Below are 13182 nucleotides of genomic sequence, written 5' to 3'. Positions count from 1 at the left end.
CCAAGTGTAATTCATCCCGACTTCCAGGTGTTTTCCAACAGGAAAACATTAATAAAGCATGGACAGATTTGGGAATTGTGGGGAATAATTGCCTGTATAATTTGCAGTCACCTAGAAGGGTTTGCTTGTCCTTACAGTCGCAGGCCTGTTATCTTGCATTGGGTATATTTTGCTGGATGTAACCCAGTAATTACCCCTCCTGCTAAACAACTTGTCTTTTCTGAACCCCCAGGTGTACTGGAGACACGCGGAACCTTATAATTACACCCCGCCTCCCACCGCAGGTATGAGAAGTAAATAGGTGAGCGCAGAACTGAGTCCAGTCAACTTGTAACCCCTTATAAGCTGGAAGTTAGATACAGCAAATAACAGGACAACAAGGAGATTAGGGATCGACCGATATCGATTTTTTTTAGGGCAGATACCGATAATCTGGTACCTTTCAGGCCGATAGCCGATAACTTATACCGATCGATATCCCGGTATAAGTTATCGGCTATTTAACACAAACCCCCCGGCGGGGCAAAAGCCGCTGCAGATCAATGATTTAAAAATCGCAGCGCAAAAGTGTAATCTTACCTGAGTGCCCGGCTCAGCTTATCGTAGTTCATTTGAGGTTTACACTTGCGCACGCCCCATAACCGCGCCACCTCATCTGGGTCCTTTATAACAAATTCTCCGTAATCTCCTTGCCAGGCGATGACATCATGATATTCTTCTTTTCTCAGAAGCTCTAGAATGAAGTGCCAGAGCTGGATCTGTCTGGAGCCCGGGCTGGACTCCGGCTTATAGGCCCAGTCAGGAAAGGCGAACCCTGGAAGAAGAAGAAAATTTCATTAAAAACCGATTGGTCTGTAATAGACTGGGACACACCAAAAGCAGCAGAAAGAAAAATATAAACCTTATAAAAAGAGGGCACAAATTAAGCCTAAACAGCCCGCAATGCGGTAAAATGCTGCCACCCATTAACCACCACCTTAAATCGGATACACTGGGCCATAATATTGCAGACTTGTCATTTCTCAGGCACCTTAGAAGAACCATCAATGGTTTCATTACCGATTGCAGATTTTGTCTACACCAGTGAATCCGCGACAAAGTTAAACAATATACAACAGAAATGTAATTACTGGACATTATAAAATGTCAATTTCGCCGAACGAGATTTCTGCAGCATGTGGACAGGATTTATTTTTTAAGAAAAAGTTCTCATCCACTTGCCTTAGGGTACGTTCCCACACGGCGTATTTTGCTGCGTAATTGGTGCTGCGTATTTTCCTACCCATTGACTTAAACAGAGAAAATAAAATACGCAGCAGCAAATACGCCGTGTGGGAATGTACCCTTACACTATATTCCATTGTGGATTTTTCTTACGGTGCATAGCAGAAGCAATCCTGTCCCGCATGAATTGACCCTTACGGCGAGTGGGGGTGCGTGTGTGGCCTATGCTCGAGATTGGAGATTGATATCCTCTACTAAAGTGGTGTGCCTCCAGCTGTTGCCAAACTACAACTCCCAGCATGCCCTGACAGCCGAAGGCTGTCAGGGCATGCTGGGAGTTGTAGTTTGGCAACAGCTGGAGGGATGCTGGTTTAGGCACCCTGCATTAAAGGGGTAGTCCAGTGGTGAAAAACGTATCCCCTATCCCAAGGATAGGGGATAAGTTTGAGGTCGCGGGGGGTCCGACCGCTGGGGCCCCCTGCGATCTCTCTGTACTGGGCCACGGCTCTCCGGCCAGATAGCGGGTGTCGACCACCGCACAAAGCGGCGGCCGACATGCCCCCTCAATACAATGCAATGGCAGAGCCGGAGATTGCCGAAGGCAGCGCTCCGGCTCTGCCATAGAGTTGTATTGAGGGGGCGTGTCGGCCGCCGCTTCGTGCGGAGGTCGACACTCTCCCCCCCCCCCCCCCCCTTCCAGCGGGCTGTCGGGGCCCCGTACAGGAGATCGCAGGGGGGCCCCAGCGGTCGGACCCCCTGCGATCTGCAACTTATCCCCTATCCTTAGGATAGTATATAAGTTGTTCACCACTGGACTACTCCTTTAATGTAAGAGAAATGCAAGTAATAATTGATTACCAGTACGACATATAGGGCAACAGCTGGGGGGATGCTGGGAGTTGTAGTTTTGCAACAGCTGGAGGGATGCTGGTTTGGGCACCCTGCATTAAACGTAAGAGAAATGCAAGTAATAATTGATTACCAGTACGACATATAGGGCAAAATGGCCAACATCTGTCTCCCTCTCATCCATTCATTTACATTTGGGAACTCCAGTTTTTAAGTACAGTGGCCTTTCGGGCACACGGTGTAAAGGGTCCATTGTGCCCACAGGGAACAGGCTGCAGTATACAGTAAAGTGCTGACTAGGTGGCAGACAAAAATAAAAAATAATAAAAGCGAAAAAAAAAAAAAAAAAAAAAATAGCCAGGACTTCCCAGGCAGGATGGGTCGGTGCCTGCCCCGTAACCACGTGAACTTACTCTAAACATGTGAGGCTGTGGTGTGTGGCGCGGCCTGCCAGCTCACAGCTCCCTCCATCCTCAGCGCACACCAAATAACTCCCTACTGAGGTCACATCATCCCACACAAAGGCCCTTTTATTATAAGGGCAAAGAGAGCGGCCCGTCTCCTGCACATTCCTTCCAGGAGTACAGAAGTAAGAGGGGGTAGGGGGGCACTGGTGTGAAGGGGGGACTGTCCCATCAAGTCCTCCTCCCGCACACCATCCATTTACTCACGTCCCCCACAGCGGGTACCAAAGGGCTACAAAGATACTGAGGAGGAGGTCGCCTTGGTGATCTAAACAATTCAAAAACACAAACGTGAGGTAAAAAACACCAACAAAGTTTTATACTACAGGTTTGCAACTAGCTGCTCGAAACAGATGAAGCGCTAAGGGGTATGCCACCCTACAGCAATCATTATCCAACAACTAGACCTCCATCGATTACCAGAGTGCCCATTCATCCCAGCCGTATAATGGCCGCTAGGACTGCGCATGTTCCTTGTCACTCTCTTAAAAAGGAGTAGTCCAGCGCTGAAAAACTTATCCCCTATCCTAAGGATAGGGGATCATTTTCAGAAACGCTGGTGCCCCCCACGATCTCCTGTACGGAGCCCTGGCAGACCGCGGGAAGGGGCGTGTTGACCACCGCACGAAGCGGCAGCTGGCACGCCCCCTCAATACAACTCTATGGAAGAGCCGGAGTAAGACGGGAAGAGACAGTCAAAGAGAGGTTCGTCCACAAAGAGGGCCACCTTATGTTCGCCCGCGTCTGTCTGAATACCCTGAATAGTTGGAGAACCTCTAATTGTGGTCGCCAGAGGCTCTATGGCAAGGCAAGGAATTATTTTATCACTTTAGTATTTATAGCCACAATTCTATCCAGTCTAGATAATCTGAGCTAAAAACAGCCAGGACTCCATGCTGACACATTGTAGGAAACCATCAGAGGTCAGAAGATTTGTGATGAGTTGTTTATGGTCTGTTGACTCTAAGACCCAGTTCACACAAAGGAGAATCAGCTCAGAAATGATTAAGCAAAATCATTGTCTTGCAGCAGCCTCCCATTGACCTCAATGGGAACTCCATTGCGCAGTTTATACATTAGAAGTTCCGTAGCGGAACGATTTGACGGAAGATCTTCACTCTTTCAGTTAGGTCTGTACAAAAAAAGGCCATTATCAATTGTGGGACTTTTGGCGCTTTTGCTGCAAATTCAAAAGTTATATAAATTCCACTTCTGGGTGGCGTGGAATTTCCTCAGTGTGAACATGCCGTAAATCCGGTATATACTTGGAGGATGTCCTGATGCCACCATATAGCGGCATGCATCACCTGTACCACCTATGGCAGCATAAGTCCCATATTGCCCCATGTAAAAGGCCCAAAGAACAAGTGGTCGCTTATTAGTCAGCTGATCACTGCAATTGTGCGGCCCCAAAAGTCATCGCTGGACATAGAGACCTCTCCTTAAGGTGCGCCAATTATGTTTTTTCTGCCTAAAAAGGATCCTTAGCTTAGAGCTGGGCGGTATGGCCAAATATGTGTATCACGGTATTTTTGTAGCTTGTGGGGGTTCCGCGGTATATAACGGTATTCCCCCCCCCCCCAAAAAAAAAACAATATTAGCCCAGCGCTGCGCTCTCTCCCCATCGGGGTACTACTCATGTCACCCGCAAGCGCTGTCCTCCTGTTTGTTGCGGCCACCAGGGCTGACGCTCTATAGCTGTAACCCTACGCCCAGGCTGCAAAAAGTAAAAAAAATAAAATAAACTTTAACGCATGTTCCTACGTTGGCCTTACGCTCTTCCTGGGGACGTGAACGTCGGACAGACGTAAGCCTATCGCCGGCCGCAGCGATGTTCCGCCTTGGCTGGCGATTGGCTGAGCCCACTGTCATGTAAGAAGCCGGCTCCTTACATGACAGTGCGCTCAACCCATCACTGGCCGAGGCGGAACATCGCTGCGGCCGGTGATAGGCTTACGTCTGTCCGACGTTCCATTCCCTAGGAAGCTGGTCCGGACCGACGGGGAAGGGGAGTTAAAGTTTATTTTGTTTACCTTTTGCAGCCCGGGCATAGGGATACAGTATAGAGCAGTGGTCTTCAACCTGCGGACCTCCAGATGTTGCAAAACTACAACTCCCAGCATGCCCGGACAGCCAACGGCTGTCCGGGCATGCTGGGAGTTGTAGTTTTGCAACATCTGGGAGGTTGAGGACCACTGATATAGAGTGTCAGCGCCAGCAACAAACAGGAGGACGAGGAGGGCAGCGCTTGCGGGTGACATATGTGAGTGGGGACAGCGCAGCGCTAATAATTAATTGGGGGGGGGGGGGGGCGGCAGAACAGCGCTCGCGGGTCACATATGATTAGTTCCCTGATGTAGGGACAGCGCATCGCTGGGCTGATAATTCATTCCCGAGGGGAGGGGCAAAAAACGGTATTGCAGTATGGGCTAAAATTCATATCGTGCAGCACAAAAATTTCGGTATTCGGTATGAACCGGTATATATACCGCCCAACCCTACCTTAGCTCACAGAGGATCTCTTAGGCTTCATACAAAATGTAACAAACACCCAGCTGTGAGCAGAAAAGACAACATTTTAATTTGTCGTAAGGAAGAGGAGATACGGAAATACGGAAACACAGTTTATTAGAAAGTTACCAAATTTTTTTTTTCACCTAAAACCGATAAAGTTGTTTAGTCCTCGAACGTAAATTAGTTCAGCTTTCCGGTGCTCAGGTGGGCTGGAAAAGGTGGATACATTCCTAGGAAAGTCTCCTAGGACTGTATCCACCTTTTCCAGCCCACCGGAGCACCGGAAAGCTGAACTAATTTATGCAGGAAAAGTCATCAACTGGCGAGCCGAGAAGTTTGTGACGAATCGAATTTACTGTAAGTTCGCTCATCTCTATCCTCCATATAAAGCTGTAACAATGCGGCTCCTCTGCTTTCCTCTCGATAGAAAAAAAAAAAAGCCACTTAGCCTAAAGTTTCTAGAAGTGTAGCATTATAAAAGCCAGACTCATGATATCAGTCGCTCGTACGTACGGAAGGCGATTGTCGCCGGGGAAAGAATACTTGTATTAGATACTTTATTTGCGCTCACAATACAATTTCAAGGACAGGTTTAAAAAAAAAAAAAAAAAAAAAAATCGACAAAGGCGCTCCCCTTCATTGTGTCTACGGCGTCCTTGAACGTGTATGTAAATGGAGGTTCTCGTCTCTGGAGAGGAAATAAAGCATGGGCGCAGTGATTCTCCTTGACTGTCAGCCTTTCCTCAGCCAAAAATGGCTGATAACAGAGAACAATGGAGGAGATTTATCAAAACATGGGAAGAGGAAGAGTGGTGCAGTTGCCCATGGCAACCAGATGGCTTCTTTCATTTTATACAGGTCTCTTTAAAGGGGTACTCCGCCCCTAGACATCTTATCCCCTATCCAAAGGATAGGGGATAAGATGTCAGATGGCGGGGGTCCCGCCGCTGGGGACCCCCGGGATCTCGGCTGCAGCACCCACCTGCTGCGGCTTCCGGAAACGATGTAGGCTTCGGCTCCCGACCACGGAGAGGTGACGTCACGACTCCGCCCCTGTGTGACGTCACGCCCCTCAATGCAAGCCTATGGGAGGGGGCGTGACAGCCGCCACGTCCCCTCCCATAGACTTGCATTGAGGGGGCGGGGTTTTTTGTCACACGGGCAGAGTCGTGACGTCACGATCTCCCGTCACCGTGGTCGTGAGCCATTAGGAAGAGAGCCTCCAGCGCTGCCGGAAGCCGCAACAGGTGGGTGCTGCAGCAGAAATCCCGGGGGGGGGGGGGGTCCCTAGCGGTGGGACCCCCGCCATCTGACATCTTCTCCCCTATCCTTTCGACAGGGGATAAGATGTATAAGGGCGGAGTAACCCTTTAAAAATGAAAGAAGTAGTAATCTGACTGGTTGCCATGGGCAACTGCACCCCTCTTCCTCTTTACAGGTTTTGATAAATCTCCCCCAATGTCCAAAAGTCCACAATGGACCCTTTAGGTCTGGAGGGCTGTGTGACCAGTTATAGGTTTTTACAGTTTTAACCCTTGGCAATCCTAACTGGAAAAAATACTTTCTATATAAAGTGGTGCTGAATTTTTAAAATATTTCTTTGTGGCAGCGTTTCCCCAACAAGAAAGGTTGTGTAAATATACATAATAATCATTATATAAAACCTATTCCATCCCGTTGTTGAAATAAGGGAAATACTAAGGGTCCGTGTTGATAAATTGATAGATAATGTGAGCGTCTATTTTTATAGATATCAATACGTGCATACTTTAGAGCAGTGGTCTTCAAACTGTGGCCCTCCAGATGTTACAAAACTACAATTCCCAGCATGCCCGGACAGCCGTTGGCTGTCCGGGCATGCTGGGAGTTGTAGTTTTGCAACATCTGGAGGGCCACAGTTTGAAGACCGCTGCTTTAGAGAGACTGGGAGATAGAGACCTGCACAAGTTAATTCTATGGCTTGAAGGATAATGAAGTCTCTCAGATTGCAGCAGACTCGGCTCCCTCATCCTTCCTGTTCTATACTTTACTGGGCGAGATCTATTGACCTGCAGGAAGACGGCAAAGAATTAAAAAAACAACAAAAAAAAAAAAAAAAAAAACGCCACCGTCCACCACTTGGCAATTCCGGTTCTCGGAGGAAAACAAAATCCTTCCTGACTCCAGTAAATATCCTCGCCCTTCCAGATCAATAGATCTGCACAAAAGTAACTTCATCCGCAGAGCAGAGCCGGGGATTTGTCCATCTAGAAGGGTCACGGGCGGCTCTCCAGGACCGAAATATTATAGAATTTAGTAAGGAACGTAGGAATTAACCAAAGTGTACAAAACATTCCTACTCTGTGACACAAGGTCAGGTGGAGGCACAAGGGACGCCCACTACAATGTAGCACGGTTTTGTCGGGGGGCTCTAAGGGATCGACCGATATCGATTTTTTTAGAGCCAATACCGATAATCTGTGGAGGTTGGGGCAGATAGCCGATAACTTATACCGATATTCCGGTATAAGTTAACGGCTATTTATTACCACCCCCCCCCCCCCCCCAAATAACCCCCGGTATTGATCACTGATTTAAAACGGGCGCTTTAAATCAAAATCAATGAACTGCAGCGGCTTTTGCGGTGCCATAGACCACCGCCACCCGCTTCTCTCCCCCTGCCTGTCCGGGGGTCCTCCTGAGTCCTATCACCGCACCGCGCCGCACCCCCCCATCCCCGGTTTTATAATTATCTGTTCCCAGGACACACTATATATCTGGCTCCGGTGGCGTCCTCCTGAGCTGTCACTGTGCGCGCTGACGTCGTATTGAGGACGTCACTCGTCATTGCGCACAGCAGGAGCCAGAAGTAGCGTGGACCCCGGGAACAGGTAATTATAAAACCGGGGATTGGGGGGGGGGCAATGGGGCCGGGGCGGGCGCAGGGTAACGACCAAAATCGTGAATATCAGCCAAACCCTACTCTAAGTGCCACCGTACAAGCTCTGTGCATGGTACAGTGATCCCTCAACTTACAATGGCCTCGACATACAATAGTTTCAACATACAGTAGTCTTTTCTGGACCATTGTAACTTGAAACCAGACTCAACATACAATGCTTCGGAATCTGCGAAACGTGTCAATGGCTGGAAGAACAGACCAATCAGAATGGATATTTCACTCGTAAAACCCTTGTATTACTGAAGTGCATGCACTGACTGGTGTCTGGTAACGCCCCCTACAGTACAGGGAGGTATTACATGTTCTGTACTCTTTATCTGTGCCAGGGTTAGCTTCTCCTTTGGACACCAGGTGAGGGCGGCTCCATTTTCCTTTTTTAGGACACCGTGTACTGTACAGGACCCTGAAGAAGCTCCTGTCCTCTACATAGACCAGTGTTTCCCAAGCAGGGTGCCCCCAGCTGTTGCAAAACTACAACTACAAGGACATTGCGTGTTCTGTACAGGACCCTGAAAAAGCTCCTGTCCTCTACATAGACCAGTGTTTCCCAAGCAGGGTGCCCCCAGCTGTTGCAAAACTATAACTACAAGGACATTGCGTGTTCTGTACAGGACCCTGAAAAAGCTCCTGTCCTCTACATAGACCAGTGTTTCCCAAGCAGGGTGCCCCCAGCTGTTGCAAAACTACAACTACAAGGACATTGCGTGTTCTGTACAGGACCCTGAAAAAGCTCCTGTCCTCTACATAGACCAGTGTTTCCCAAAGAGGTTGCCTCCAGCTGTTGCAAAACTACAACTCCGGGCATGGCCGGACAGCCTTTGGCTGTCCGGGCATGCTGGGAGTTGTAGTTTTGCAACAGCTGGAGGCACCCTGGTTGGGAAACACTGAAATAGACAGTGATTACAGCTTTCTTACGTTTATGTGTAATGATTTGCTTTATCTATATTAGTTATCTACTTATTTTTCTTTAATCCTCACTTTTTCCTATTTTTTGGATGACATTTTGGTGGCTTCAGAACCAATTACCAGGTTTCCAAAGAGTTGTGGACTCAACATACAATGGTTTCAACATACAATGGTCGTCCTGGAACCAACTAATATTGTAACTTGAGGGACCGCTGTACTCTGCCATGTGGTCGTGGCACAAGAGTTCTAGCATTTGGCAGATAAATGCCAGATATGGGCACCTATTAACTATATATAAGTTGATAAGCACTTATTAAAAAATCCATTTACATAACCAAATGTCTGGAGGAAAAAGGGACGGATGACGGGACGGCGCGCGCTGCGACGTGATGACGACGATGGAGAGCGCCGACGATGCAGGGGATCCCGAAGAGGACGCGCCGGAGCCCCGAGGACAGGCAAGTGATCGTCAGCGGACCACACGGGCCACCGTATACGGCTATCCGGTGGCAGCTGAAGCAGTCTGCGCTGCCGGATAGCTGTTTATGCGATGGCCCCGACATACAAAAGCATCGTATGTTGATGCTGCCTCTAAGAGACCATCGCATGTTGAAATGATCGTATGTCGGGGCCATCGTAGGTCGGGGGGGTCACTGTATTCTAACTAAGCGCCCAGTGTTATGGAGTGACCTCTCCATAAAGAATTTAGTTCTTTATTGTCTTACATTCCCTTTTGTGGCCAAAAAGGGTCCACTAACCCACTAAAAGCAACGATAATGTAAAACTCTTTAGGGCGAGGTAAGACGAGAACAAAAAGTGACAAATAGTTATTACTGCAAGTTTCAAGACATTTTAATTCCAGAATCCCCCAAACGGGCCACAATACTGAAACTAACAAGACAAAGACCTTTAAGACACCACTTTTAGCGCCAATCTGCACACCCCTTCCAGAATTTTTAGTAATAAATAAGAAGAACATAAATCCAGGAGATTTTCTCCGATAGTTATTTCACCAACATTTGTAAGAGTTCTAAGCTCCTCCAGACGATGGACGTCTATAAACCTTTATTTAAGGCCTCACATGTATAGCTCAGGATAGCACAAGCCGTCTTTATGAGGCCGGATCACGTGCCTGCAGTCACACAACATGGCACGAGGTGTGCATCGACATACAACACACAAAGGAGTCTTTTCTTCTACCAGCTCACTGGACGTCCTGGCCTGCCGGGAAGTGGAAGGGAAGGCATTCTGTTAACGTTACCACTTTTGTAAGGGCTGAAGTATGTGTAATAAAAAAATGTTTACAGATGTGGTGGAATCAACAGCTGAGGGAGACGAACTGGAAAATTACATCCGTGACTAAAAATCCAAAAGTCCACTTGGCCAAAGACAGACAAGAGGAACCATGCTCCAGTACTGCTCGGATTAAACATCAACCGGACCCCTCAGTGCCCCCTTATACCAGTCAACAGGAAGGGGCCAAATGCATTGTCAGCTGTAGACGTTCCTTATCAGCTCATAAACCTCAGGAGATGTCAAGGCCATCAAGATAATTGACCAGGATCCAGAATCATCAACCAACAAGGACGGGGGATGGTCGTGCAGTCAAATACAATGTCAGACAGTTGTCCATTAGTTACGCTGGTCAAAGATGCAAAGATTATTGTTTAGATGAGGGATATTTTACATTTTTTGTTGGGGGGGGGGGGGTTGCGTTTCAGGTGACCTGTTTATGTTCGACTCACAGGATCAAGGCCCCCATTACACATTAGAGAGGTGTTGGCAAAACCTGACGGAAAGGCACACGGTTTAATGTGCATGGGGGCCGCCCAATTCGGCTCCACTGGAAGAAGTCGGCATAGAGAAGGATCAGGCAAGTTTAATTTCAACTGCCTGATCCTTGTTCTTAGAGACGAGCCGCCTGTGAGCATCGTATCCACTAAGAATATAGGAAGGCACAGCCAAGTGGAACACACACGTATATTGGGGGAGAGATAGCAGTAAGCTGAACAAATAAACCCTTAAACTACACTTCAGGGAGACCCTTTTTTTTTTTTTTTTTTTTTTTAAGCTATTATGCAAGTGAGATAAAAACCAGACCATAAAACGTCACCTACAAGGGTTAAGAGAGTTCAGCTGAAGCTATGCCTGCATGATATATCGCAATTGAATCGCTGTTATTGCAGAACAATCAGACCCCTATCTATTAAAAACATTTTTTTTTTTTACATGTTGAAAAGAAATGTCAAAAGTGCCCAGTTAAAGTCCCTACCATCTTTTCCGCATAAATAATATGAATAACTCAAAAAGAGGCAAAAACGGTCTTATGAGGCGCTGCTTTTGGAGGTCACAAAACGGGGACTCAGGCCAGCACAGGACAAGTGGTTTTTATTTGCAAAAAGGACAACGCGTTTCGGCACATACAGAGCGCCTTCCTCTGGTCCAAAACGTATAACATCACTCTTCAAATGCTGATGGGTGCAAGAGATGCTGGAAAGGATCCTGTGTGATGCGGCGCTGGCGTGGGTCAGACCCACGCCAGCGCCGCATCACACAGGATCCTTTCCAGCATCTCTTGCACCCATCAGCATTTGAAGAGTGCTAGTATACCATTTGTGCTGTGCTGGCCTGAGTCTCTCCGTTTTGTGACCTCCAAAAGCAGCGCCTCATAAGACCGTTTTTGCCTCTTTTGGAGTTATTCGTGTCGTACAACTGGCTCTTCCTTCTAAGAGACCAGTCCCGGTCCGGGTGCAGCAGCTTCCTATTACCTCTACCCACCAATCCTCAACAGAGATTTGAACCAACAGGCGAGTAAAATCACCTAGGTGTGGTGGAGGGACACACAGAACCTTTACTTGTTAAAAAGGGAGCACCCCCTTTCTCTCATTTTTGTCTTTTATTTCCGAGCATAAATAATATATGAGTCCTTAAATCCCCCTCTTCTAAGACCGTGGTCTCCAAAGGGTGGCCCTTCACATCTTTTAAAACGACAACTCCCACCACATGCTGGGAGTAGTAGTTTTGCAACATCTGGAAGGGCCACACTTTGAAGACCACTGTTTTGCTAGTGGAATCCATGTAAGGGATGGGACACCATCAAAAAAGTCACAGGGGATGTCACCAAAATCAAAGATAGAGTAGAGCTGGGGTTGTATCACAAATTCAGAATTTTAGGAAATGTGTGTATCATCCCCCATGGGAGCACTTACTCCATACTCTGCTTTGCCTCTTTGGGGTAAAATGGCCCAACTCCGATTACAAATTGTATTTTTTCTATGATCCTTTAAGTGAACCTACTTCCTGGTAGAGGGAAACAAAGATGTGAGATCTTACGGCAAACAATGACACACACTCATCTATACAGATCTGGAAATAGAGCGATAAGCACATGAGTCAATCGCTGCACATGGAGGAGGAGTGTGGAAGTGACTAATCCGCTCAATATGATCTAACGTTTATTTATTAAGGTGGGATAATATAGAGATGGATTCTGCGTCACTACAACTGCTGATGTAAAAGCCTCCAACCAGGCGACAATTTGCTGTCCCCGTAACGCCATTCAAGTTGTTTACCGGTGAATCGCTCCGTATTCAGGGCCCATTAATCCTGCTTTAATGACAAGGACATTTGTCAGGTAAAGGTGGGAGGTCACCATATGTTTTAATGGGACCAGTCCTGTCATAATCAGGGGGTTTGGCTGACATCCGTCTAATTCGTGTGGATAACTGTCCATACGTGACCAACGCGTGAAGGATGTGCAATCTTTGAAGAACTGTTTTTCCTTGTTTCGTGGGACAAAAGATAATTTACCTATTGGGCAAAAATGCAGACAGTTTTCTCTCCAGACGACACTCAACAGGACGCTAAAATGATCATTGATGGTAAATTTTACCCAATTTTCTTCATCAACTTTAATGTGTCTGGGAAGATCAAGTGTCACCAATGGGTACGAAAGAAGCCCATGTCAGCATAAATGAAGTTCCATGCAAAGTTTTTTTGTAAATTTTCGTCCTATGGAAATTCTGATGTTTCGACAGACTATGAGCTTAAAAACACAGCAGTGACCTCTGCACCTTTCAACCACATCACATGTCCCAACACAGACACCTAGTATTCACGGCGTGCCCAGACAGGACGGAGCTATTGTTACCCATGTGTAGGCGCTTTCTGAAACTAAGACATCGCGCCTGCAAGCGAAAGGCGAGAACACACTTGTACTGCGCGCTGACCTCTAATATGTCCTGTTTACGTCTGCGGTCAGTATAAAAATTAATTTGTCCGCAG

The 13182-nt window shown here is 47.4% G+C and overlaps 1 protein-coding gene and 1 long non-coding RNA gene across 4 annotated transcripts in view; one reads left to right on the top strand and one right to left on the bottom strand.

Annotated features, from left to right (window-relative positions):
- The window catches only part of LOC130293806 (uncharacterized), a 103348-nt gene extending 102196 nt beyond the window's left edge, over positions 1 to 1152 (top strand). Inside the window, exons 2-3 of one of the 2 annotated variants that reach the window (XR_008848301.1) lie at positions 233 to 284; positions 729 to 1152. This is a non-coding gene — a long non-coding RNA (uncharacterized LOC130293806). Of the gene's footprint in view, positions 1 to 232; positions 302 to 728 lie in introns of both variants that reach the window. The other variant, XR_008848302.1, reaches the window with a different exon arrangement.
- ERF (ETS2 repressor factor) overlaps positions 1 to 13182 on the bottom strand; it is a 53407-nt gene that overhangs the window by 6288 nt on the left and 33937 nt on the right. For both annotated transcript variants that reach the window (XM_056542925.1, XM_056542926.1), the window contains exon 2: positions 580 to 814. In XM_056542925.1, coding sequence (XP_056398900.1) covers positions 580 to 814 — 235 coding nt within the window. The remainder of the gene's footprint in view (positions 1 to 579; positions 815 to 13182) is intronic.

The sequence above is a fragment of the Hyla sarda genome, chromosome 10 (genome assembly GCF_029499605.1).
Source record: "Hyla sarda isolate aHylSar1 chromosome 10, aHylSar1.hap1, whole genome shotgun sequence".
In the NCBI taxonomy this organism is placed as follows: Eukaryota; Metazoa; Chordata; class Amphibia; order Anura; family Hylidae; genus Hyla; species Hyla sarda.
This window is presented reverse-complemented; position numbering and strand designations above follow the sequence as displayed.